This window comes from Zootoca vivipara, chromosome 15, assembly GCF_965207765.1.
Source record: "Zootoca vivipara chromosome 15, rZooViv2.hap1.1, whole genome shotgun sequence".
NCBI lineage: Eukaryota > Metazoa > Chordata > Lepidosauria > Squamata > Lacertidae > Zootoca > Zootoca vivipara.
The window spans coordinates 10478403-10502578 of NC_142598.1; the positions used below are offsets into that span (position 1 = coordinate 10478403).

Sequence of the window (24176 nt, forward strand, 5' to 3'; positions counted from 1 at the left end):
CTCTTTATGTTCCTTTTTTGCCTCACGAAAAGCCTTTCTGCTTTGTTCAGCCGTGAGTCCACATCGAACCCTGACCCTTTGCTTAAATACTTGGTAACTTGACAGCTCTTCTTCCCTCAGGTCAGCATAAATTTCACTTAGTATCCCACAAATTTGAGGTCTTAAATAAAGCATCCAGTTCTCCTCAGGTATTTGAAATTCCACACAAACGCGTTCGAAGGTAAATAGAAACGATTCGACATTATCGTCCTTTCCAAATTTGGGGAACCTTTTTAAATTAATTGTGGTACTATCATTATTAACTGGGCTACTAGTTAATTCTGATCGCAAACGTATCTCTTCAAGCTTCATTCTGTCCTGTTCTAATTGAACCCTTAATCTCTCGGACTGCATTCTCTCCTCAGCTTCCATTCTAGCTTTTTCCCTCTCACTTTCAGCTTCAATCCTAGCTCTTTCTCTCTCACTTTCAATTCTAGCTTTTTCCCTCTCACTTTCAGCTTCAATCCTAGCTTTTTCTCTCTCACTTTCAATTCTAGCTTTTTCCCTCTCACTTTCAGCTGCTATCTTTTCCCTCTCAGCTTCAATTCGGGCCATCTCAATTCGTAGTTTCATCAGTTCTACCTCAGAACCTGGGCTTCCCTCAGCCCCTTCCGTTCTTTCATCTCCTTTTGCCTCTCTGGGTTTTCTTACGTGAGTCATTTTCCTCACAGGAAAATCCTGACAGACTCAAACCAAACTAGGCGCGTGAGCTTTTAATTTCGATCACGACGCTGCCACCAAAAATGTGACGACCCTGGTCCCACTCTACCTTACTATCACTGCGACACAGGAATCCAGAGGGGAAAACACCTACCCTCTTCTCCTGGCGCCTCAAAAAAAATAAACCCCTTTTACTAATGGGTTTCTTAGTAAGGAGAGCCTTCCAGCTTGCGTGACCTGGTACCTTAAGAAACTCTAGGCTGTCCCCCAGGAATAACCTCTTGCCTCCAGTAAAGGGTCTCCCTCAGTTGGATTCCCCCACTGTAGAAGTTTGCCCTATGCACTCTGGCAACTTCTTGGCACCTCAGGTTACCCTTCTTAGCCTCCTCCGTGTAACTTCAGGACACAAACCACCACCTCCCTGCCTGAGGTGAGTTTTGCCCTCTCTTGAGTCACCACGGCTGTGAGTCCTGGTACCTCGCTGGAAAAATACAGACGGACCTCTTGTTGGCAAAAACAGAGATGAAGTTTTATTGTGTTAAAAACATAAGTGATTCTTTAACGTGTCATTTATTAATTAGCTTTGTTCCAGTTGTACAAAATAAACTCAGTCAAACATTTAACTTTAAGTTTTCCTAGCCTCTTCACTGTCTTCTAACAAGCCACCTCATAACACCACACCACACCTTCCTCCCTCTCCCTCCTAACTGACCAAACCGACACTCCCTCCTTTCAAACCGGGCACAGTCCCGCCCCCATCAGAGTTCTATGCCAGTCAGGCTGGAGGTGGGTTAACTCTTTGCCAGCCGGGCAGAAATAAACATTTTAAAAGTGCTTCAATTTGTCACAGGCTGTCACATGGAAGATGCAGCAAGCTTGTTTTCTGATGCTCTGGAGGGTAGGGCTCAAACCAATGGATTCAGATTACAAGAAAGGAGATTCCAACTAAACATCAGGAAGAACGTTATGAAAGTAAGAGCTGTTTGACAGTGGAACGGGCTCCTTTGGGAGTTGGTGAACTCTCCTTAATTGGAGGTTTTTAAGCAGAGGTTGGATGGCCATCTGTCGTGAATGTTTTAGCTGTGATTCCTGCATTGCAGGGGCTTGGACTAGATTACCCTTGGGGTCCCTTCCACCTCTACGATTCTATGATTCTGTGTTGATCTTCTCTTTCTCAGTGCCTTGGATAGCCTATCCTTCCTGCCATGTCAGGGCAGAGTCACAATGCAATGGTTAATTTGTAAATAGAGTAGTGCCAAAGCTCAAGGAAACCTTGAAGCCACATTCCCTGACCTGAAAATGCATTCCAAACATTCATTCGTTGTCAGGGCCATAGCCATGGGTTGGGCAGGTTGGCCCCCGGCAAGGGCCCAGGCCCATCGGGGAGCAAAAATAATCTATATCCACTCTGGTTCAGAGTGGCTAGGAGCCCACCTGCCTGCATGCTCAGACAGACTGACAGAGGAAGAGGAGGTGAGGCTGAGCAGACCCAACCCCAATGGCCACGGAGGGAGTCACTGGTGGGGGCCAAATGAGGCAGAAAGCAACCTTTTTGAGTTTTTGGCCCATGGTCTGTCCCAGCCGAGGAGGTACTTGCCAAGGACACAAGCGAGCCTAGGTACACCTCTGGTAATTAGGATACGTGCTCAGATACACTCTTTCACGTCCTTCAAGGATGAGCTGGTACTATGAAGCCTGTCAGGCTTTTATGGCGGTACAAGTTGTGGATATGAGCACTTAGTTCCATACGGGGTATAGTGGCTTCATGGGCAGACAGTGGAAGCTTATGTGCTCCATTCCCAAGGTCTGCTTTGGGGGCAACCTTGGCTCAGCCTCCTTCCCACTTTCAGGGCAGAGCCCCCAGGTTTGACATTTGAGTCCTTTCTTATAGCCACCTCCACAGGCTGGTTCCTTCCAAGCCAAGTAGTAGAACCGGCATCTCAAACTGAAACCTATTTCATGAGGTCAAATGCTTGTTGCATGGTTTTAGAAGCATGAAATCCGTAACCATGACTCAGTGTCGCTCCCCTGCCTGCCTCAGACTTTCCAGATCCCTGGCAGTGGCTCTGGTGTGTGTTTGTGTGTGACCAAACCACACGGAATTTTGCTAGGAGTTGCAGGTCTGCCTGGCTACAGCTCTGGAAAGAAACCTCATGGCTGTCTTGGCTTGCATGGGAAGCAGCCCTCTTTCCCCTGGGCTACAGATGCTTTGCTGATATAATACGGGACTAAATGTGCCACCAGCCCGAAATCCTTTCCACGCTATGCTCCTGCATTTAAGGGAGTGAGATTTGTTCACAGTCAGCTGGGCCAGAGACCCTGCTGGCAATATTCGCCTCTGTGAAGGTTAGGAAGAAGAGCTGGGGGTTTAGAGACAAGCGGATGGCTGGCTGGCTGGCTGGCTGGCTGGCTGCCCCAGGCTCTGCAAAGGAGTTGCTAGCAAAGCTGAGAATTGTGACTGAATCTTCTTCTGCGTCTGGAAAGGCAGCTGAAGTTCAGCAATCACAGAAGGATGGATTAAAACACATAAACATCCAGTTTTCCTGGATCCTACAGTATTCCTGGATTGGGGAGCACACCACGACACTCCAATATTGCATTTCTTCCTTTTAGTTGTTAGTTGATTTTCATAGATTCATAGAATTCTAGAGTCTAGTCCACCCCCCTGCAATGTAGGAATATGCAGCTGTCCAAAAAGAGAGGCTTAGCCTGCCTGGAACTCATACCTGTGACAACGCAAGAGCTGTCATTATAAATTTTTTCTCAGCATCCTTTCTAAATAAATGAGAACTTTGACAAAATTCAAACTCTTGGTATGTTTGCTTTGCTCATTCTCTTCCCCCTCCCCTTGCTGGCATCTTTTTGCTTGCCTTCCCTCCAACCTTCAGACCAGGCCTAACTAAGGCCAAGGATTACTGTGGTTCCTATCATTTGCTTTGCTGCCTCTCTCTCTCTCCCCCCCCCCTCTCTCAGACACACACACACACCCCTTTTCCCATTTGCACAGCCTCCGCTTTACCGGCTCACGTTCCACAGGCCGAGCTTTTTCTGGCAGCCAGGAAGCAAAGAGGAACTGCGGCTGGCCGTGCGGGAGGGTGTGGGGTTGCAAACCCTCCGAGACTGGAGTTGAGGTAGGCAGAGCTGTCAAGAGATTTCCCAGATGCGTCCTCTTCACATCTGCCAAGCACCTTGCCTGCACAGCCCGAAAGGCGTGGCTGTGATGTAATGGCTGGCCCCATCCCAAATCACAGCACACAAGCCCCTCTTTCGGAAAGGCTTGTTGCATTTCCACCAGCCCCAGAAACCAAAATAGGGAAGGGATTGCAGGTGGTTTTGGTTTGGAAAGGATGCCGTCATTTGCTCCGGCAGCAATAGGGTCAACTGGAGTTCTTCCAACAAGACCCCGGGACGTGAAGCCCCCTCACTCCTTCTTAAGCTATCACCATGACTTAGTACATCGTGCCCCCTCCCGCCTCCTCTTCCCAGCCTGAAGATGTGTGGGATCTGGCTGCTTTCTGTGTCTGAGTAATGGCTTTGTGCTGCAGGCTGTTTGGATAGCAGTGCGCATGAGATGAGCCAGCTGTTGCTTGCAGAGTAAAGCTGTTGAATCCAAGCATCAGACTTGTTGATGCGACCACCTCTCACATGCCCAGCCAGGGCACCTAATAGGCATAGCCCTTTCCTCCTTGAATATTTGTGCGGTAATAAAGTGACTCCCCATCCCCTCTTCAGAACAGCAAAGCTTTGCTCATTCATTCACCCAAATGAAGTGAGGAGCCTTAGGGGAAGGAACACTCACATTTCCTCTCCAACTGGAATTATTGTATGGCGCGAGAGCTCCTAAGACATTGGCCCCCACCAATGCATTTCGGACAAGGTGGTGAGTTGCCCCAGGACTCCAGTCTAGGAGTGGGGAACCACTTTTGGCCAGCAGGCCAGATTAGATTGTGACCAACTCAACAGGCCACATTTGACAGGGGGTGGAGCTGCCCATTTGTCAGTCACTTGACAGCCTATGATGCCAGCTGGATCTGACCTCAGCAGAGATGGTACGTATGGCTTGCATTTGGTCCTCTTAAGTTTCCTGTTCCTTTGTAAGCGTGAATCATAGAATCATGGAATTGTAGAGTTGGAAGGGACCCATTTAGTTCAAGGACAGATCGTGAAGCTGAGGCTCCAATACTTTGGCCACCTCATGAGAAGAGAAGAATCCTTGGAAAAGACCCTGATGTTGGGAAAGATTGAGGGCACTAGGAGAAGGGGACGTCAGAGGACAAGGTGGTTGGACAGTGTTCTCGAAGCTACGAACATGAGTTTGACCAAACTGCGGGAGGCAGTGCAAGACAGGAGTGCCTGGCGTGCTCTGGTCCATGGGGTCACGAAGAGTCGGACACGACTAAACGACTAAACAACAACAACAACAAATACAGGAATCGCAACTCAGTGAAGCCATATCCTTTTATTCTCTCCACCCACCGCCCCTGAATAGGACATTGCTGGTTAAATGCAATTCTAGCTCTCAGCCAGAACCTCCTTTCAGATAGTGCATGATGCAAAAGACCAATTCACGTATTCCGCTTCCATGTGATGCCACCCTCCCTCTCCCCACCCTCCCTTATTCTGCCATGCCCTTGTGGATGGTTCTATTTAGCTCTCATGATTAACTGCAGACGACAGACCACCTCTACTCCAGGAATTTGTACCATCCAAGGTAGTTGCCACACCTTATTACACCAAATGGTATGGTAATTATGGATCTCTCCAGGGTTTAGCCCTAAAGCATGTGAAATGACTATGAAGAATAAGTCCGTTCTGCCTTTCGGGGCAGGGGTGTTGCAGGGCGGCAGAGGCTCCTCCAAGGTCCCCGATGAAGGCATCGCGGCATTGGTGTCCCTTCCAAATAGAGGGCGAGGACTTAAGCCCACACCGCCTATCAGAAGCCGGATCCTAGCTTGCATCTCAGACTGGCAAATAGGGATGCAGGCTGGGACACGGATTGGGCTGGGGGTGGAGCCAACAGAGCAGGAAGTCTTCCCTCAGGTCCGCTCCCTGCCTATTTAAACAACCCTCACAGGGGCCCTACCTGCTTTCCCCTCGTTGGGTCCCCCACCCATCCTCCCTTGGTTCAAGCTGATGGTCAAGGACTTTGATGTGGCCATGGTGGTTGCTGTTTTCTGGGGCTGGGTAGGAATTTGTCCACCAGGCCAATTGGCTCCAACCCGGTGGTTTTGCCTACCTCATAGCAGTCATCACAACTGAGTTGGGCATTGGGGCAGTCTTTTGTCTTGGATGGAGGGGAGGTTGTAGTCTCCATCTGCCCCTCCAAATGTTGGGGTATCTTGTTAAAGGGATCCGGGGGGAGTGGTCATGTCTGTGTGCCCAGCCGGCGGTCCCTGTTGGGGGTCACCCTATGTGATGTAAGTCTTAGGAACCCCACCGTCTGGATTGACCTATGCGTCAATTCCGGTGGGCGGGTGCCAAACCTCTTTCATCTGTATTCAATAAAGTTGTGGCCTGTTTCTATCCAAGCCATTCTATGTGGTCCTTTATTTGCCTGCAAGTTGGGGAGTGGGGAGCACGATGCTTGGACCTGCAAGGGACTCTGAGCATGCACAGAGCTTGTTTTCCTCTCCAAACCCCTGCTCCTGTCAGGGATTAGGGCTTCCAGACCAGAGGAGTCCCAGCAGCCTCCCTCGTCAGAAAGTTATTCCTGGCCAGCCGCCTGCAACTGAAGTCGTGGCACCTCCCGCTCCAGGCCTCAGCTCTTGACACTCATTTTTGTGGTCCTCCTTCGCTCTGACACAGGCATTCTGGCTGGGAAGGCCCGTGCTCGCTCGCTATCTGCCAGGCCCTCGGCTTCGATTGCAGAAGGAGCAGGGCGGTGGGAACAGGGTTGAGGCAGCAGGACCGTCTAGTGGCGTTGAGGTTTTGGCAGGGGAAGGAGCTGGAAGAAAGGAGCGCAAGACTATCTGCTGACCCAGCGCTGGGGCTGGGCTAGGGGGTTCTGACATGGGATGGCGGGTGGAGGGGGGGGAGAGAGAGAAGACAACACACAAAGGAAGTCTCTCTCCACCCACCCCCTTCCTTGTGGTTGTGCTTTGCAGCCAGAGAATTTGAGGCCAGAATGGAGAAAATGGATAAGGAGATAAGGAATTTTAATGGCTTCTCAGTGATCCCCCCCAGAAATGTTAACAATACTGGGGAGCTGCAGCCTAAGATTTGGCTGGTCATTAGAAAACAATAAATACCATTCAGCCCTCCTCCTCCTGCTGCTCCTTGCCCCGTTGTTGATCCTGGTGTCCTCCTGTTCTCATGCCTCTACAGCAGGCATGTCAAACCTGCGGCCCTCCAGATGTTTTGGACTACAATTCCCATCTTCCCCAACCACTGGTCCTGCAAGCCAGGGATCATGGGAGTTGTAGGCCAAAACATCTGGAGGGCCGCAGGTTTGACATGCCTGCTCTACAGCAACCATCCTCCTTCCCACCAGTATTTATTTTTTTCTTGCATGAGACGCGGGTGGCGCTGTGGTCTAAACCACTGAACCTCTTGGGCTTGCTGGCCAGAAGGTTGGCCGTTTGAATCCCCACGATGGGGTGAGCTCCTGTTGCTCTGTCCCAGCTCCTTGCCAACCTAGCTGTTTGAAAGCACACCAGTACAAGTAGATAAATAAGTACTGCTGCGTCGGGAGGGTAAACAGCACTTCCATGCACTCTGGATTCTGTCACAGTGTCCCATTACGCCAGAAGTGGTTTAGTCATGCTGGTCGCATGACCCGGAAAGCTGTCTGTGGACAAACACTGGCTCCCTCAGCCTGAAAGCGAGATGAGCGCCACAACCCCATAGTCGCCTTTGACTGGACTTAACCGTCCAGAGGCCCTTTACCTTTTTTTTCTTTTTTCTCCCCCCCCCTATTTTCTATATATTTGTAGGACATTTGCCTTCATTTGAAAATGAAGGCCAGCCAAATGCCTGTGGGAAACTTGCAAGCAGGATCTGAGCACAAGGGCGCTTTCCCCTCCTGCACTGCAGATTCCAGCAGCAATACTTCTTCCAACTGTGGAGGCAGAGCATAGCCATCATGGATAGTGGCCAGCAATAGCCCTCCCCTCAATTAATTTGCCTAACCCTCTTTTAAAGCCAACTAGGTTGGTGGCCCTAACTGTCTCCTGTAGCAATGAATTCCATCGTTCACCAATGGAATAATTTTCAATTTATATGATTTGTAAATCCTTTATGAACTGTAACCTTTTCATATCAGAAATAAGCATGCCAACCAAAAAATTTCTCATGACCTTCTAAGTCTAAAATATGTGAATTCTCTAACATCATCCATTCCTTCAACCAACAGAAACAAGATGCCTCATAATATAGTCTCATATCTGGCACGTGTGGCTTTAATCTACTTTTCTTTGCAGGCTGTGTGGCTCCTCGCTGTGCTCTGAAAGGACTTCCTTGTTGTTTTGGACGCACACTTTGAACTGGGGCTAGAATTCAAGAATGGCACAGGTTCTGCACATGGAGACCACTGCTTTCCCAGGTATGTGTGCATGTGCGTGAACACTTTATTTGGACAGATAAAGCTGTAAGATGGAGCATCAGGCCTGCTGGATGTGATGTAAGGCCAACCCTCAGATAAAATTCTGAAGATCCATTTCCTAGATTTGATAGGGAGAGGGTATTTGATGCAGAGGTTGATAGGAAGCGGTAGTGGTATATTCTGAAGTGCAGGGGCTCATCAGGGCAGCCCCCATAATCACACACCCCGCCCCATGTTCCCAAAATCAAGAACTGCAGCTGTGTAAAGAAATGTTACTACAAAATCGAAGGAAAATTATTAGCCTTTCAAAACGTATTGTGGCCCTGAATAGTCCTGCACACCGGAGTCTGTGTACACCATTTTACCTGTGGGTTTCGTAACTTCCGCAATTTGATTTTTAAAATATTTTGTGCTGCTTCTGGAAAATGTCTGATGTATCTTGAGCCTCCACACGAAAGCAGTACCATACTAAAACAAGAGAATCTACAGAGAAATTGGGATCACCTGAGCTGTTGTAGGCGTTCCGCTGTTATCAGCTGTTATGGCACCTAGGATGGTTGTAGATCAGGCATCCCCAAACTTCGGCCCTCCAGATGTTTTGGACTACAATTCCCATCTTCCCCTGACCACTGGTCCTGTTAGTTAGGGATCATGGGAGTTGTAGGCCAAAACATCTGGAGGGCTGCAGTTTGGGGATGCCTGTTGTAGAAAAATAAGCTGAGGCTTCAAAATAAAACTCTTAATGTGTTGGGTTCCGCTTTCTGCTGGGAAAACCCTCTCTTTAGCACCAAATCGGAGCAAACATCAATTGGCTTTTTCTATAGTTGTGTAAAAAGAAGAAGGAGAAGGAGAAGGAGAAGGAGAAGGAGAAGGAGAAGGAGGAGGAGGAGGAGGAGGAGGAGGAGGAGGAGGAGGAGGAGGAGGAGGAGGAGGAGGAGAAGAAGAAGAAGAAGAAGAAGAAGAAGAAGAAGAAGAAGAAGAAGAAGAAGAAGAAGAAGAAGAAGAAGAAGAAGAAGAAAGACCTGTTGATTTGCCAAGAAAACAGAAATTCAACACACACACACACAACTGAGGGAAATACAGGCTACAGACTTCAAACCTTTACGTATGGGGAGAAATAAGGGTCCGTTTGAACTCAAAGGCAAATCCACTTCATTCACACATTCCAAAACACCACCATCTTTCAAAATTCACACTCCTCCAGATTTTGCCATTCGAGTAGTTTGTACAGATATGAATGAATAGATTTATTTCGGTCACTGACCAGAGTGTGTACGGAATTGAAAAATGTAAAATACTCAGGTGAAGTATACACAGAAATGCGCCTATTAGTGAAAGCAGCATACAAAAATACTATATGTGCATTAGAAAATGAGTACTTTAGGAGGAACGCCGATGATTTTTAAAATAAAAAAATTGCAGACTGAGGTGGAAACGTGGAGAAGTGAACTTAAGACTGGGAAAATGAGAACTGAGAGAAATCAAAATTGTCATTTTCCCAGTCTCACTTGCTTGAAATTGGCGCCACTTGCCAGTGGAGGAACTCCTGTGGTTCCACTGAAAAATCATAAACGCCTTAATTGATGCAAAGTTAGTACATGAGGCAGATGCATCTAGCTCTGTGAATACATTGGGATGAGGACTCTCCAGCCCTCAGTCCAGTCTTGGTCTGCCAGGGGATCCAATTTGTCCAAACCACAGCCACTGTCAATCAAATGATGGTCAGATTCAGAGGGTCAGTTCTACATTGGCTGTGGAATCCTGTTCCCAGCTTAGTCTGGTTGCAAGCAGCCCCAATTCTTTGGTTTTTCGCAGGCATCCTCTACAACAGGCATGGCCAAACTCGGCCCTCCAGATTTTTTGGAACTACAATTCCCATCATCCCTAACCACTGGTCCTGTTAGCTAGGGATGGTGGGAGATGTAGTCACAAAACATCTGGAGGGCCAAGTTTGGCCATGCCTGCTCTACAAGATAGACTTTTCCCCTCACACATCTGAAGAAGTGTGCATGCACACGAAAGCTCATACCAAAATAAAAACTTAGTTGGTCTTTAAGGTGCTACTGAAGGAATTTTTTTATTTTACTTCGATCCAGACCAACACGGCTACCTACCTGTAACCTTTTCCCCTCATGTAGCTGATGCTTGAAAAATGCAGCCTTCTGAGACACCTGTCAGTTGCTTGGGAACCCTGTGTAAGAGATTTTGATAGGTGGGTAGGATGACCCAGCTGCCAATCATGTGACATAATGACACCATGTGACTGACAGGTGGGTTGTCCCACCCATGGGGTGGGGCCAGGAAAAGATTAGGCCACTGGAGTAAAAAATATTCCCCACCCGAGGAATCCTTCAACAGAATTTCCTATCTTAGGTTTCCATCACCCAGAAATCAACATCATCATCATCATCATCATCAACAACAACATCATCATCATCAACAACAACAACTTATTATTTATACCCTGCCTATCTGGCTGGGTTTCCCCAGCTACTCTGGGCGACTCTCAACAGCATATTAAAAACATGATAAAGCATCAAACATTAAAAAAAATTCCCTAAACAGGGCTGCCTTCAGATGTCTTCTAAAAGTCAGTTGTTTATTTCCTTGACATCTGATGGGAGGGCGTTCCACAGGACGGGTGCCACTACCGAGAAGGCCCCCTGCCTGGTTCCCTGTAACCTCACTTCTCACAGTGAGGGAACCACCAGAAGGCCCTCGGAACTGGACCTCAGTGTCCGGACTGAACAATGGGGGTGGAGATGCTCCTTCAGGTACGTTTGTTGAGCCAGGACATGATAGTCCCGACTTCACCATGTATTTGAGATGATCAATGCCTTCTCAAGGGTGCTCAACTAATTACAAAAATAAAGAAATGTTTTAAGCTGATCTCTTCCCCCCTGTGCTCTTGCAGGGAAGGCCAATCCTGCCTCTGCTATGGCCTTCCATGGGAAGGAGCAGGACTTGCCCTATTCCGTGGAAACTCCCTATGGCTACCGCCTGGACCTGGACTTCCTCAAATACGTGGATGACATTGAGAAGGGCCACACCATCAAGCGCATTCCAGTCCACCGCCGGCCACGCTACAGCTCCCTGCCAAGAGGCTATGGTTACACCGGCTCATGGTGGACCTCCACCGAGTCCCTCTGCTCCAATGCCAGCATGGATAGCCGCCACTCCTCCTATTCCTACTGTGGGCGCAGCTTCTACCCACAGTACGCCACACCCGGCAACTTCAATGCCCGCGTGGAGAAGACCTTGCTGGATGCCAGGAAGAAGCTAGAAGACCAGGCGGATTCTGGAGATGGAGAAAGGACCAGGGCAGGGGGTCTTGGGAGCCTCCACAGCAGCGTATCTGGATCAACAAGCTCCTTGGTGGGAAGCCAGTGCCTTTCCCGCCAGACTTCCTACAACGGCTCACAGCAAGGCGCCCCTGGGCAGTTCACACCCATCGGCTCAGGACTCTCCACCCCAGTCTCCCCAACGCCAGGGCACCTCCAGCATGTCCGGGAACAGATGGCCGTAGCCTTGAAGAAGCTGCGCCAGTTGGAGGAGCAGGTCAAGATGATCCCAGTGCTGCAGGTGAATAATTTTTATTTGGTTTTACAAATTAAAATTTACATTCGAAATCGTAAGTAATAGAAAGGTAAATAAACAAAGATTCACTCGAATCTCTGGGCTTCCCCACACCCTTCCATGGGTTCCATCGCTAGTCCTTTTCCACTGCATATTTTAAGTCACACCAGTTTTTAAGTATCCCCTATATCCCTAGTTCTTGTTACACTACAAGTGTTATTCAAATCCTGCTGAAGAGTTCAAGTGTTTACAGTGGTCTCCAAGGTAAATTGTAAATTTCCCCCATTCTTTGTTGAAATTCTGGTCTTCCTGGTTTCTGATTTTCCCAGTCATTTTTGCCATCTCTGCATAGTCCATCAGTTTGGTCTGCCATTCCTCTCTGGTGGGAACTTTGTCTTCCTTCCATCGGTAGGCTAAGAGCACCTGTGCAGCTGTTGTTGTGTACATAAACAGTCTTTTGTACTCCTTCGATATTTCTGCACCTAAAAAAGCTTCTGGTTTTTAAACAAAAGTTATTTTAAACATTTTTTTCCAATTCATTATATAGTATTTCTCAGAATTCTTTTACAACCTTACACTTCCACCACATATGGTAAAAGGTGCCTTCTTTTTCTTTACATTTCCAGCAAATGTTTGAACTTATCCCGTACATTTTTGCTGCTTTACTTGGAGTAAAGTACCAACGATACATCATTTTCATATGTTGCAGGTGAAGATCTCGGTGCTGCAGGAGGAGAAGAGGCAGCTGAGTGTCCAGCTCAAGAGCCAGAAGTTTTTGGGGCACCCGGGGGGGTTCGGCAAGGGAAAATCCAGGGGGGAGCTCTACATAGATATCCCCGAGGAGGGGGCTGGTGGAAATGAGGAGGGCAGCGCGGGGCCTGATGCAGGAGGCAGGCTGGACAAGAAGGAAGTGAGGTCAGTGGGTGTGGGCATGTCAGCCGAAGAGGCAGAGGTGGGGAGGTGCGATGTTGGGGTGGCGGTCAAGGAGGAGGAGTTGGGGTTGCCTTCCCCGGAGGAGGAGAGCCAGCGCCAGGCTGTTCAGGCCCTGTCCACCAAGATTGCCGTGCTAGAGATGCAGCTGAAGAGGGCGCTCCAAGAACTTCAAGCCGCCCAACAGAAACTGGAGCTGCAGGGCAAGGAGAAGGAGGGCAAAGGAACGTCCGGTGGTGGCCTGAGAGAATGGGAAGTAGGGGGAGAGGGTCCGGGGCAAGGGGGCGGCGGAGAGTTTCAGAGGCCCCAGGAAGTCCCCATTCGGGTGGATACGGTCAAGGTTGTCCAAGTGGAAAGGGAGCCAGAGGTCGCTGCCAGCACAGCCACAGGGCTGGACCACAGGCCGCAGAGGGCACAGAGCTTGGAGAACAAGGAATCCTATGCCAGCCTCAAAGCTTTGGCAGGCAAAGACGTGGGGTCGGAAGAAGCGATGGTGCCGCTCTATGCCACATACCGCAGCAACGAGGTGATGGAGACCACGTTCCCGGTCCATGCTGGTGTAGAGAGCGCAGCTACCACCTTCCACACCGTGAGAAAGATCAGCATCATTGGCACAGAGGGGAATGGACAGCAGGATACAGCAGGTAAGCTCTCTCTCTCTCTCTCTCTCTCTCTCTCTCTCTCTCTCTCTCTCTCTCTCTCTCTGTGTGTGTGTGTGTGTGTGTGTGTGTGTTTCTGTGTTTCTGAAGAATACACTCACCCCAACTGTGGAAAATCTGTCTCATTTTCCTGCATTGCAGGGGGTTGAATGAGGTGGCCCTCGGGGTTCCTTGGAACTCTACAATTCTATTATTCTTCCCACAAATTCAACCAGTCCTCAAACTAGGGCTCCCCACTCTCAATAAAGCTTTTCTGTCATCCAATTGCTTAGGGTACACAAAAACAAAAAAACAAAAAATGGTAAGGATCTTTCCATTCAGTTTGCAGCACATCAGAATGTGCTGTTGTCGTGTGAGACCCAAATATCTTGGCCAAGAGAAGAGGGCAAGCAGCCTGACTCTCCTTCCTCCCTGCCTCCCAAATCTATGCTGCTTCTCTTTGTTTACTTCTGGATTGGATGTTGTGCTTACCTGCCGCCTTTGAATTAGGAGTGTCCAGAATACCCTGTAAAAGCTAAAATGTGTTGTGTGCATTCTCTGAACTGATTGGTAATTTAAAAAAAAAACACCCACTAAGTATAAAGCTCTATATCAAATTAAAATGCCAGCTTAACTCTAGCTGCCAGAGAACAAAACAATCAAATTAAAACAGCCTGGAAAAAAGTCCCAACTTTGGTGAGTCTCCAGGGGAAAAGAGCAGACCCTTTTTCTCTTCCTTGTCTGGGCCCACCAGAAAATTCAAGCCCTCGTCTTTCTCCCTCTCTCTGGACTACAAATCAGTGGCAACGCTCGGCTGTTTTCTCCCTGCCCCGTAAAAGGCTTTTGTGTAACTAATATGCTGATTTTTACCAGCTGTTTATAGCAGGAGCAAGGGAAAGAGAAACTCTTAAAATAGTCTGTGATGTTCCCAGGGTGAGATCAAAGGTTCTGGAATGAAAAGATGATTGGAAGCTCCATTTATGAGCCAGCTTTGCCACAAAGAATTGGTGGAAAAAGAGCTCTCACGAGTCAGGAACCAGCCTGAGCTCCAGTTCCCTGGAGAGCCCAAGAAGAGACGGATGTCCCTCCTAATTCTCTTGGAATTGGGTGCATCCTTTGCTCAGCATATAAAGGCCACAGCAGAAGCTCTGGAATAATCTGGATTTGAACTCCTAGCCACCTGGGGATGACATGCCGAGAGCTTGGTGCCCAGATATGGGCATGAGCCAAGGGAGGTTATTAAGGGCGCTTGTATTAAATGGTTAAGATTTTCCAAGTTTATTTTCAGCTGCTTGGTGGAGAATCCAGCTGCATGGATTCCAGAGGTTTGGAAAAAAAGAACTGAAGGCCTTGGATGCTATTGAGCTGATTTCACACATTGCCATTGTACATGTTCACAGTTGGGGAAAAGCTTTGTTAGAACCAACCAGACCTCTCAGAAATGTAGGCAGAAAAACAAAACACAGTGGTTGGAGGACATTTTCTCAGAATCCTTTGAAAGCATCTCTTTCCCTGGGGCATGAAACTTCCCATCTGGACTCCCTACCTCACAATAGCTGTTGCCGAATGTTCGTAGAGGGAGATTTGCCCCTTTGGAAGTCAGTGAACAAAATATCTGAAGTGACTGTTTACCAACCTGACTTTACATCTTCCTGGAGGATTTGGTGCAGCTCAAAATCTTGCACGGTCTCCTCACACCAACAGAACCAGTTCAATAAGAGATCTCCTTCTTTCCTTGGTTTGCTGCAGCTTTGGGCAGCCTGTGGGGTGGAGGTGATTGCAAGAGGAGGGTCTGCAAGGTAGAGCCAGAGCCCAAGTCAGGATGCCCAGCTCAATACAGGAGCTATGACATCCTACCTGGTGAGTTACGCCTCAGATAAGCTAGTGCTGAGGCAGTTGCCTCTCTTCTTCTTCTTCTTCTTCTTCTAGAACTTCATGGGTCATTAGAGAAATCAGTTCCTGACTCCCTCCAGACAGAGCAAGTGGCTCCCTGCATATCCCAGGAGCCTCAACGAGAGTCACGAAATGAGGGAGAGGACCAAGGTAAGGACTGGGATGGAGAGAGGTGCCGTGGGCTCCTCCATAGAGAGCATTCCATATACATAGGGCTGCCTCTGAAGAATTCTGCTAGTGCAGAATTCAGCGGCCAGGTTGCTCACTGGAGCAAGATGGTTTGAGCATATTACACTGATTCTGGTCTGACTGCATTGGCTACCAATTCGTTTCCGGGCTCAATTCAAAGTGCTGGATTTGACCTATAAAGCCTTAAATGGCTCAGGACCACAATACCTCAAGGACCACCTCTTTCCATATGAACCTACCCGGACCCTGAGATCATCTTCTGAGGCCCTCCTTTGTGTGCCTCCTCCACGAGAGGTCTGGAGGGTGACAACGTGAGAACAGGGCCGCCTCTGCAGTGGCTCCCCGTCTGTGGAATGCTCTCTCCAGAGAAGTTCGCCTGGCACCTTCATTATACACCTTTAGGCGCCAGGCAAAAATGTTCCTTTTTAGCCAGGCCTTTGGTTGATCTGATTGATATCCTATGCTCTTTTAAAATGTGCCTCTTCTCTCTCTCTCTCTCTCTCTCTCTCTCTCTCTCTCTCTCTCTCTCTCTCTCTCTCTCTCTCTTTCTCTCTGTGTGTGTGTGTTATTGGGTTCTTGATTATATTCTGATTATATATGTTGTGATCTTTTCTGTGAACCGCCCTGAGACCTCCAGGTATAGGGTGGTATATAAACTCTAATAATTAACAACAACAACAACAACAACAACAACAACAACAATAATAATAATAATAATAATAATAATAATAATAATACAGTAATGGACTGCTGCCACCTTCCTCCATTTCCCCACAGCTTCATTCGCAGGAGGGATTCGGTCGATCATGAAGAAGAAGGAGGATCCTACAGAGCTTCTGGCCAACAAGAAGAGCCTGCAGTTTGTTGGTGTCAATGGCGGGTATGGCGAAGCCTCTGCTCCCCAAATTAAAAATAGAATGAGAGCCTTCCAGTCTGCTCTTGAGTCCAGTGAGGCTGCAGCTAGGCACCAGCAGCAGTTTCCCACACTCCTGGTTGCCTGATTTCACCCTAAACCTGGACTGCAGGAAGTCAAATGTCGCCGCCACCACAAAACAAAACACACACAGGTGTGCGATTTTGCACCAGAATTGTGCTATTTGCAGGATTTCCATTTGCAGTAGCTAGGAGGTATTTCCCAGTCCCCATTTGGCTTGTGATCCAAGATCAGCACACCTGGGCTGGGACCTGGGAAATCCTCTGCCCTAAAGTGCTCTAATGGCACAGAGCTAGAAGGAGCCAGGCAGAGAGCTTTTCAGGAGGTTTCCCTGTTTCTCCTCTCTGCTCTGGGGGGTGCGGTAGCCTAGGACTGTTTTCTTGACTCTGTTGTTCCTTCTCACCCCCTTGTTGCCCCCACCCCCCCACCCGCAGGTATGAGTCCACCTCCTCTGAGGACTCCAGCACAGCTGAGAACGTCTCGGACAATGAAAGCACCGAGAGCGAATACCACGAGGCGAGCGAGGGGCTCCCTGCAGCGCAGGCAATGGCAGCGGAGCCCCCGAAGCTGCCCGGAACAGCCGCAGCCGTATCTCGCCCTGGAGTCTCTGCCGAGAGCGGGGAGATGCCAGCAGCAGAAAGTCCCAGCAAGGAGCCGCCAGGCAAAACAGGGTAACCATCAGCTTGGGCATCTTCCTGGCTGTCATGACTCTGTGCCCAAACTATTCCACATTCTCTTCTCTGGAGAAACAAAACTTTACTCCCAGAATGAATGATTCAATACACATGCTGTAGAAAGTGTGGCGCCTCTTGCTAATTCTCACAAGTACCATTTGCTAATATTTTGGCCAGAACTGGAGTATCGGGAATGGAAGGAAGGGCTATTTTTTAAAAACCAGAATACAGGGAGGAAAAGTGAGGCAGCAGAAAGGGAACTGTTGAGATCACTGAAGCTTTGCACATACAGTGGTACCTCTACTTACAAATTTAATGCGTTCTGAACGCACATTCGTAAGTCGAAAAAAATTGTAAGTCGAATCCCATAGGAATGCATTGGGAGAAAAAATTCGTAAGTCGAAGCAACCCTATCTAAAAATTCGTAAGTAGAAAAAACCCTATCTAAACCACATCCAAGATGGCGGACGGAGCTCCATTCGTAAGTAGAAACATTCGTAAGTAGAGTTATTCATAAGTAGAGGTACCACTGTATTGTCTTCAGTCGCTGTTCAGATATCTCTGTTTTACTCTGGACAGGAAATTCATAGAAAGCCAGATTATCCTAGCACATAGCTGGTGAGACTCAGAAGTCAGGCTACCAAGTTCTAGCACTGTACAAGTAGAATCTGCAACAAAAAGTTTCAGTATGTCCTCACGCCTTCACAAGAGGGCTTCTGTTCAGGCACTTAACAATATTAGCTGTTAGGGGGTCAAGCAGGCTAACCCCGCAACCCGGTTTCCATGGCTCTTGAAGGTCACTGAACATATTCAGTCCTCATTGGGACTTCTTCTTTTTTAAATGTTTTGTATTTCTGCATACTTTGGGGTCCCCTGAGCATGCTTATATCCTCCCTCTTGTTTCTCAGCGGTTCCACTTTGACACCAACCCTGTGGACACTAAGTCACCTGAGCTTGCTATTAGAGGGAATGAGTCCCTCTCCCAAGAAAGCACTTTTCTTTTTTGAGCGAGCAACAAAAACCAGGCCTCACAAATTCTACACACAAGTCCATGTCAATCAAGGCCCATTTGCACAAAATGGCAACACAAATTGACTTCTTTGGTGGTGGTTATAGCTGCTGAATTGGTTTTACAAATGCTGCGACTTGTGTCCGGGTCTCAACTCACTTTGAATTGCTTTCCAGATTGGAGTTGCATAGGATTCTTATCTCATTATACATGATCAAGCTTTCCTTAGCACCTCAGCCCTTGCTTCCCCCCCACCCGCAAGACCAATTGCAGTCATTAACAGTCGTCAACAGTCATCAACAGTCATCAACAGGTTTACCACTCCTATCAGCCCATCACCCATTCCCATCACCCCCACCCCCCACCCTCTGAATATACATAAGGGTCTGGTTGCTTCTGTTTCAGTGTATCTGATGAAGTGTGCATGCACACGAAAGCTCATACCAAAATAAAAACTTAGTTGGTCTTTAAAGTGCTACTGAAGGAATTTTTTTATTTTGTTTCGACTCAGACCAACACGGCTACCTACCTGTAACCAGATTGGGGTGAGTTAGAGAGCTGGGCACACATGTGTTTTTAAAACACAATGACTACAGCATCACGGGAGGAATTGATCTAACAAGTCCCACCAATTCAAGCCTTTTGTGAGGGTTGTGCAGCGGGGCTCTCCCATTTTCTCCTTTCCCCATGCACCCCTCCCAAGATTGGCTCGGGGGGTGGGTGTCACGAGAACCCCCAGAGCAAGGCATCGGAAAGCTGCAATGCTTGTGTTGCCAGGATGTTCACTATAGTGCGGCCCAGCATTCCACTCCCAGGTGTTGACTTGCATGTGCAAATGAGGGTTCTCTCATGTAACAGGGGGGGGGGGAATATGCGAACTGGTCTTCCTTCTATCAGCTCTCCAAGTAGGAGAGCAGCAGATTTAAAGTGAAGATGCACGGAAAATTTTTTAGAGCAATGAGGCTGCTCTAGAGATGCCCTTTGTTCAGTCCCCTCCCCTCCAGGGGCAAGCAGTAGGGGGAAACAGTTCTGCAAGCTACGAGTGGAAGCTAGCTGCCTCCTGATCACCAAGGAAACACTCACCCAGCAGTTTTGCACTACTATATATATATATATATATATATATATATATATATATATTAAAAAGGAGATATTTTGTAGTTTTTATATTAAAATTACAATATAATTTCGTGAACACCCTGAGATCTATGGATGAAGGGAATTATATAGGGCTGTGGTTAAACCACAGAGCCTAGGGCTTGCTGATCAGAAGGTCGGCGGTTCGAATCCCTGTGACGGGGTGAGCTCCCATTGCTTGGTCCCATCTCCTGCCCACCTAGCAGTTTGAAAGCACATCAAAATGCAAGTAGATAAATAGGAACCGCTACAGCGGGAAGGTAAACAGCGTTTCCCTGTGCTGCTCTGGTTTGCCAGAAGCGGCTTTGTCATGGTGGCCACATGACCTGGAAGCTATACGCCGGCTCCCTCGGCTAATAATGCGAGATGAGCGCGCAACCCCAGAGTCGGTCACGACCGGACCTAATGGTCAGGGGTCCCTTTACCTTTAAATATAATAATAATGTTGATTACATTTCTTTTTATATTGCCTGTCTGCCATTCAGTTGCAAAATGGCTTGACGCTGAGAGGGAGGACAGGTGTAGCATAAGCAGAGTTTATAATGTTACACCTGTCTTCCCCTCTCAAAGGAACTCACTGTCGGCTGGTGACCTTTGTCCAAAAACTAACCTTCCCCATGTCCTTCTTCCTGTCTACCCATTCCAGGACAGGACTCAGCAAGGAGCTGCTTTCAGCTTGCGAAGTCCTTCAGAAATACCTGGAGAGCCCCAATGAGCACATGGATGAAGAAATGGTATACCGGCACTCTCGTTCTTGAGGCGGAACCTCTGGAGGGTGGAAGGGAGCTTAAAGTGGGAGGATAGCTCTCATTTGTTGTTGTCAGCGTCTGTGATACTGTAAAGGCTCCTGATTTCACCGAAAGGTGTTTTGCTGGCTCCGAGAGACCTAAAGAAACCATTTGATCCCTATCCACATGGGGAGGAGCTTATGTGTTAAAGATGAACTACCAGATTTGCCATTTGCTTCCCTGCCACTTCACAGAGCCACAGTTCCTTTAGGAAACCATGCTAGTTAAACCAAATTAAAAGTGTATTAAGGCTGTAATCCTAGTGCCCCAAAATTGATCGCTTGTGGGGAGACGAGGAGGAGGGCTGCTGGGGTGGAACAGGGAGGGGGAGCTTTGCTGCAGAAGAAGGGGCAGGAAGCAGATCTCCCAGCAGTATTCAACAGATCAATGGCTCAGAGGCCTTGGACCGGTGGGATCTAAGGCCTTGTCAATGCCTCCAGTGCTCCCAGTCCTTGGATTCTTCAGCTGCGAAAGCAAAACCACAGCATCCCACAACCACTGTCTTCCACCCTGGCTATCAGGAACTGGCAGGGCTTCCGATGAGATAGTGAGCCTGCCACACAATCCCTTTCACACAAGAGCCAGTGTGGTGTAGTGGTTAAGAGCGGGAGACTCCTAATCTGGGGAACCGGGTTCGTGTCTCTGATCCTCCACATGCAGCTGCTGGGTGACCTTGGGCTAGTCACACTTCTCTGAAGTCTCTCAGCCCCACTCAACTCACTAGAGTGTTTGTTGTGGGGGAGGAAGGGAAAGGAGAATGTTAGCCGCTTTGAGACTCCTTCGGGTAGTGATAAAGCGGGATATCAAATCCAAACTACTACTTTCCTGACCCCTAATTGGGGCTGCTCCTCCTGTTCGCCATGCCCATGTGCCAGAGGAAGGTGTTTGGGGAGGGGGAGATGCCCGAGGAGACCCAAAAGCATTTAGCAAAAAAGTGGGACGTAACAGCTTCACACGCCTGACAGTTGCCACGCCTGCCCTTTCCTTCCTGTGTTTCCATAGAAATTGGCCTATACTGCCGTGCTCCACTATTGGCTGAGGCTTTCCTGCCACAAAGAAGCGGATCCAGAATTGGTCTCACAGCACTTGGCTGCCTTCCGGTCCATCTCCCCACACTTGCTGGAATTTGTCATCAATATGGCCGACGCCAACGGCAACACGGCCCTCCACTACACTGTCTCGCATTCCAACTTCCCAGTGGTCACAAAGCTTCTTGAAACAGGTAGGTGGGCATAGAGAGAAATGGGGAAATTTGGAATCCAAGGGAGCCCTTGGAGGAGGCCTGGCCCACCTGGACACAGCTTGGTGGTTCACTGGGGCATCCCTTTTGCCGCAGCTTCTTGTGCTTCAACTGCTCAGGACTTCTGGAACTCCATGTGGCCCGGATCTCCTGCCTGCCACCTGGACATTTGGGTGCCCAATCAGGCTAGCTATTTATGGCAGGGATGGGGAGCCTGATGCCCTCCAGGTGTTGCTGGACTATACCTCCCATCTTCCTCCTAGTGGTGCAGCAATAAAACTGCTAGCACACTTGCAAAGCTAAGCAGGGTCCACTCTGGTTTCAAATTGGATGGGAGGCCATGTGTTGAGATTCCTGCATTGCAGGGGGGTTGGACTAGTTGGCCCTCAGGGCCCCCTTCCAACTCTACAATTCTATGATCCCTAACCATTGGCCATGCAATAATCATTGGACATGCATTGGGCATTGGCCAACATCTGGAGGGCGACATATTGCCCTTCCTGATTCATGACATTATTGTCAATCCTCCAAAGAGCTAGAGTGGCTCTTTAGCCCTCTCTACAACCTTGTGACATAAAAAGGCCATCCTGTGAGGTATATGCTGAGTGGGGATTTGAAGCTGGCTTTCTGATGCCAGAGCCCATTGCTACTCCACTCCACTGGAGAGAGAGGGAGAAAGAGGAGTTGGCTGGGAGTTTTATCTTCAGACAATCTTGGCTGTCTCTGAGTTCAGATCCAGGTCATTGAGCCTGAGCTTCCACAGCCACTGCCCAGTTGATATGTTCTCTGCTTATGATAACGTTTTATTCTCTTGCTAACTATGCTGTTTTTAAATGTGAATTTTATACTTGACTTCCTTTAGTAAGGTTTTGTTTTAGTTTATTATTTGGTTAACTTTGCTGTGTTAAATGTGCGTTCTGTAGTTGACCTCCTTTGCAATGTTTTATTTTGAAATCTTTAATATTTTAGTTTCCTGTTAATTGTGTTGTCCTGAACGTATACTTTGATGTTTTGATGTGTTGTTAACCGCTTTGAGATTTTCCCCCCATAAAAATATAAAGTGGTATAAACATGAAATGAATAAGAATAAGAAGGGGGAAGTGGGTGCAATGACTGATGTTGGTTTGTGCAGGAAGTGGTAAAATGAAGATCTAGGCAAAACATTAGGAAATACACATAATAATCACAGCAACTATCTGGCTAGGTTAGAGGGATCTTTTTCCATGGATATTTTTTGAAAATAGGCTCAGGCAGGTGTCTGTTGGCTATGCCTTAGGCCAGCCTTAGGGGCTACACAACCCATTTGCTCTAAATCTTTGGTTCCAAAAGGATGAGGCTTCTTGTTGATTCCTTCGCCTTTCTAGGTTTGTGCCATGTGGACCAACAGAACAAAGCCGGCTATACGGCCATCATGCTGACGGCACTGGCTGCTTCCCGCTCAGAGAGTGATATGGACACAATTGTGCAGCTGCTGAAAATGGGCAACGTAAATGCCAAAGCCAGCCAGGTATCCAAATGGTTAGCAGTTTCTTGCAGGGCAGGGAGGTGGATGTGGAAGTTAGGTGATGAGTTAGGCTTCTGCTTTGCCCAGGGTGGGGTGCTCAAAACCACCAATTCTTCTGCTCTGGGGGCACAAGTGAGATTTTAAAGCCTGATTCCCCCCCCCCCCCCGTTCCTCATTTGCACATGTTTGCCTTACTGAGGTTTCATAAACAGTATCATTGGCAATTCAGGAAATGTTCCTGTCAAAGCAAAGCTTTGCAAAACAGCTCGGTTTCTTGAAAGCTTTGCAGGCCCCAGCTTGATTGCAAGTTAAGGTAATTGTGAAACGCTTTTCAGATTTTTGTACTCTCAATTGGCTTTTCTTTTTTTGTAAGCTGGATCATCATGCTTACGGTGCCAAATCACGCTTAAATCAAGAGCTTCCCCCTTCCCCCAGCATTTCAATTTTGTGCACTAAACAGAGGCAAGCAATTCTGATGAGCCAGAGATTGCAGCTGCCTTCACCCATTCCACCCCGGCCCTAGTATATAACTGCAACTTACACTGTTGCTTTTCTCCTCGCTGCTCCTGCAGGCTGGGCAAACTGCACTGATGTTGGCCGTCAGCCACGGGCGTCTGGACATGGTTCGTGCCTTGCTAGCTAGCGCAGCGGATGTCAACTTGCAAGATGACGACGGTTCCACAGCGCTAATGTGCGCCTGTGAACATGGCCATGCTGAGATCGTCCGCCTGCTCTTGGCCACACCTGGCTGTGATGTTGCCCTCTCCGATAACGTGAGCCCTTTTCGTTATTTATTAAATTTGTATACCGCCCTGTATACTATACAGTGGTACCTTGGTACTCGAATGGCTTGGCTCCTTAACAAATCGGCTTCTGAATGCCGCAAACCCGAAAGTGAGTGTTCTAGTTTGTGAATATTTTTCGGAAGCCGGACGTTTTATTTATACCCTACCCGTTTGGCTGGGTTTCCCCAGCCACTCTGGGCAGCTCCCAACAGAATATTAAAATCACGATAAAACACCAGACATTAAAAACTTCCCTAAACAGGGCTGCCTTCAGATGTCTTCTAAAAGTCAGAGAGTTGTTTATTTCCTTGACATCCACAGGGCAGGTGCCACTACCGAGAAGGTTTTCTGCCTAGTTCCCTGTAACCTCACTTCTCGCAGTGAGGGAACCGCCAGAAGGCCCTCGGCTCTGGACCTCAGTGTCCGGGCTGAACGATGGGGGTGGAGACACTCCTTCAGGTATACTGGACCGAAGGCCGTTTAGGGCTTTGAAGGTCAGCGCCAACACTTTGAATTTTCTCTCCTCCTGCAGGATGGCAGCACAGCTCTTTCCATCGCAGTGGAAGCAGGCCAGAATGACATTGCCATCATGCTGTATGCTCACCTGAACTTTGCCAAAGCCTCGTCTCTGGTGAGTTGC

General features: G+C 48.3%; 1 protein-coding gene across 3 annotated transcripts in view; it reads left to right on the forward strand.

The window, feature by feature from the left end:
* The window catches only part of KANK2 (KN motif and ankyrin repeat domains 2), a 75601-nt gene that overhangs the window by 48642 nt on the left and 2783 nt on the right, over window positions 1-24176 (forward strand). For 2 of the 3 annotated variants that reach the window (XM_035140748.3, XM_035140747.3), the window contains 11 exons: window positions 8118-8239; window positions 11154-11821; window positions 12525-13389; window positions 15313-15426; window positions 16243-16345; window positions 16834-17070; window positions 19866-19953; window positions 21010-21229; window positions 22612-22754; window positions 23324-23524; window positions 24069-24167. In XM_035140748.3, coding sequence (XP_034996639.2) covers window positions 8200-8239; window positions 11154-11821; window positions 12525-13389; window positions 15313-15426; window positions 16243-16345; window positions 16834-17070; window positions 19866-19953; window positions 21010-21229; window positions 22612-22754; window positions 23324-23524; window positions 24069-24167 — 2778 coding nt within the window. In that variant the 5' untranslated portion in view covers window positions 8118-8199. The remainder of the gene's footprint in view (window positions 1-8117; window positions 8240-11153; window positions 11822-12524; window positions 13390-15312; window positions 15427-16242; window positions 16346-16833; window positions 17071-19865; window positions 19954-21009; window positions 21230-22611; window positions 22755-23323; window positions 23525-24068; window positions 24168-24176) is intronic. The other variant, XM_035140750.3, reaches the window with a different exon arrangement.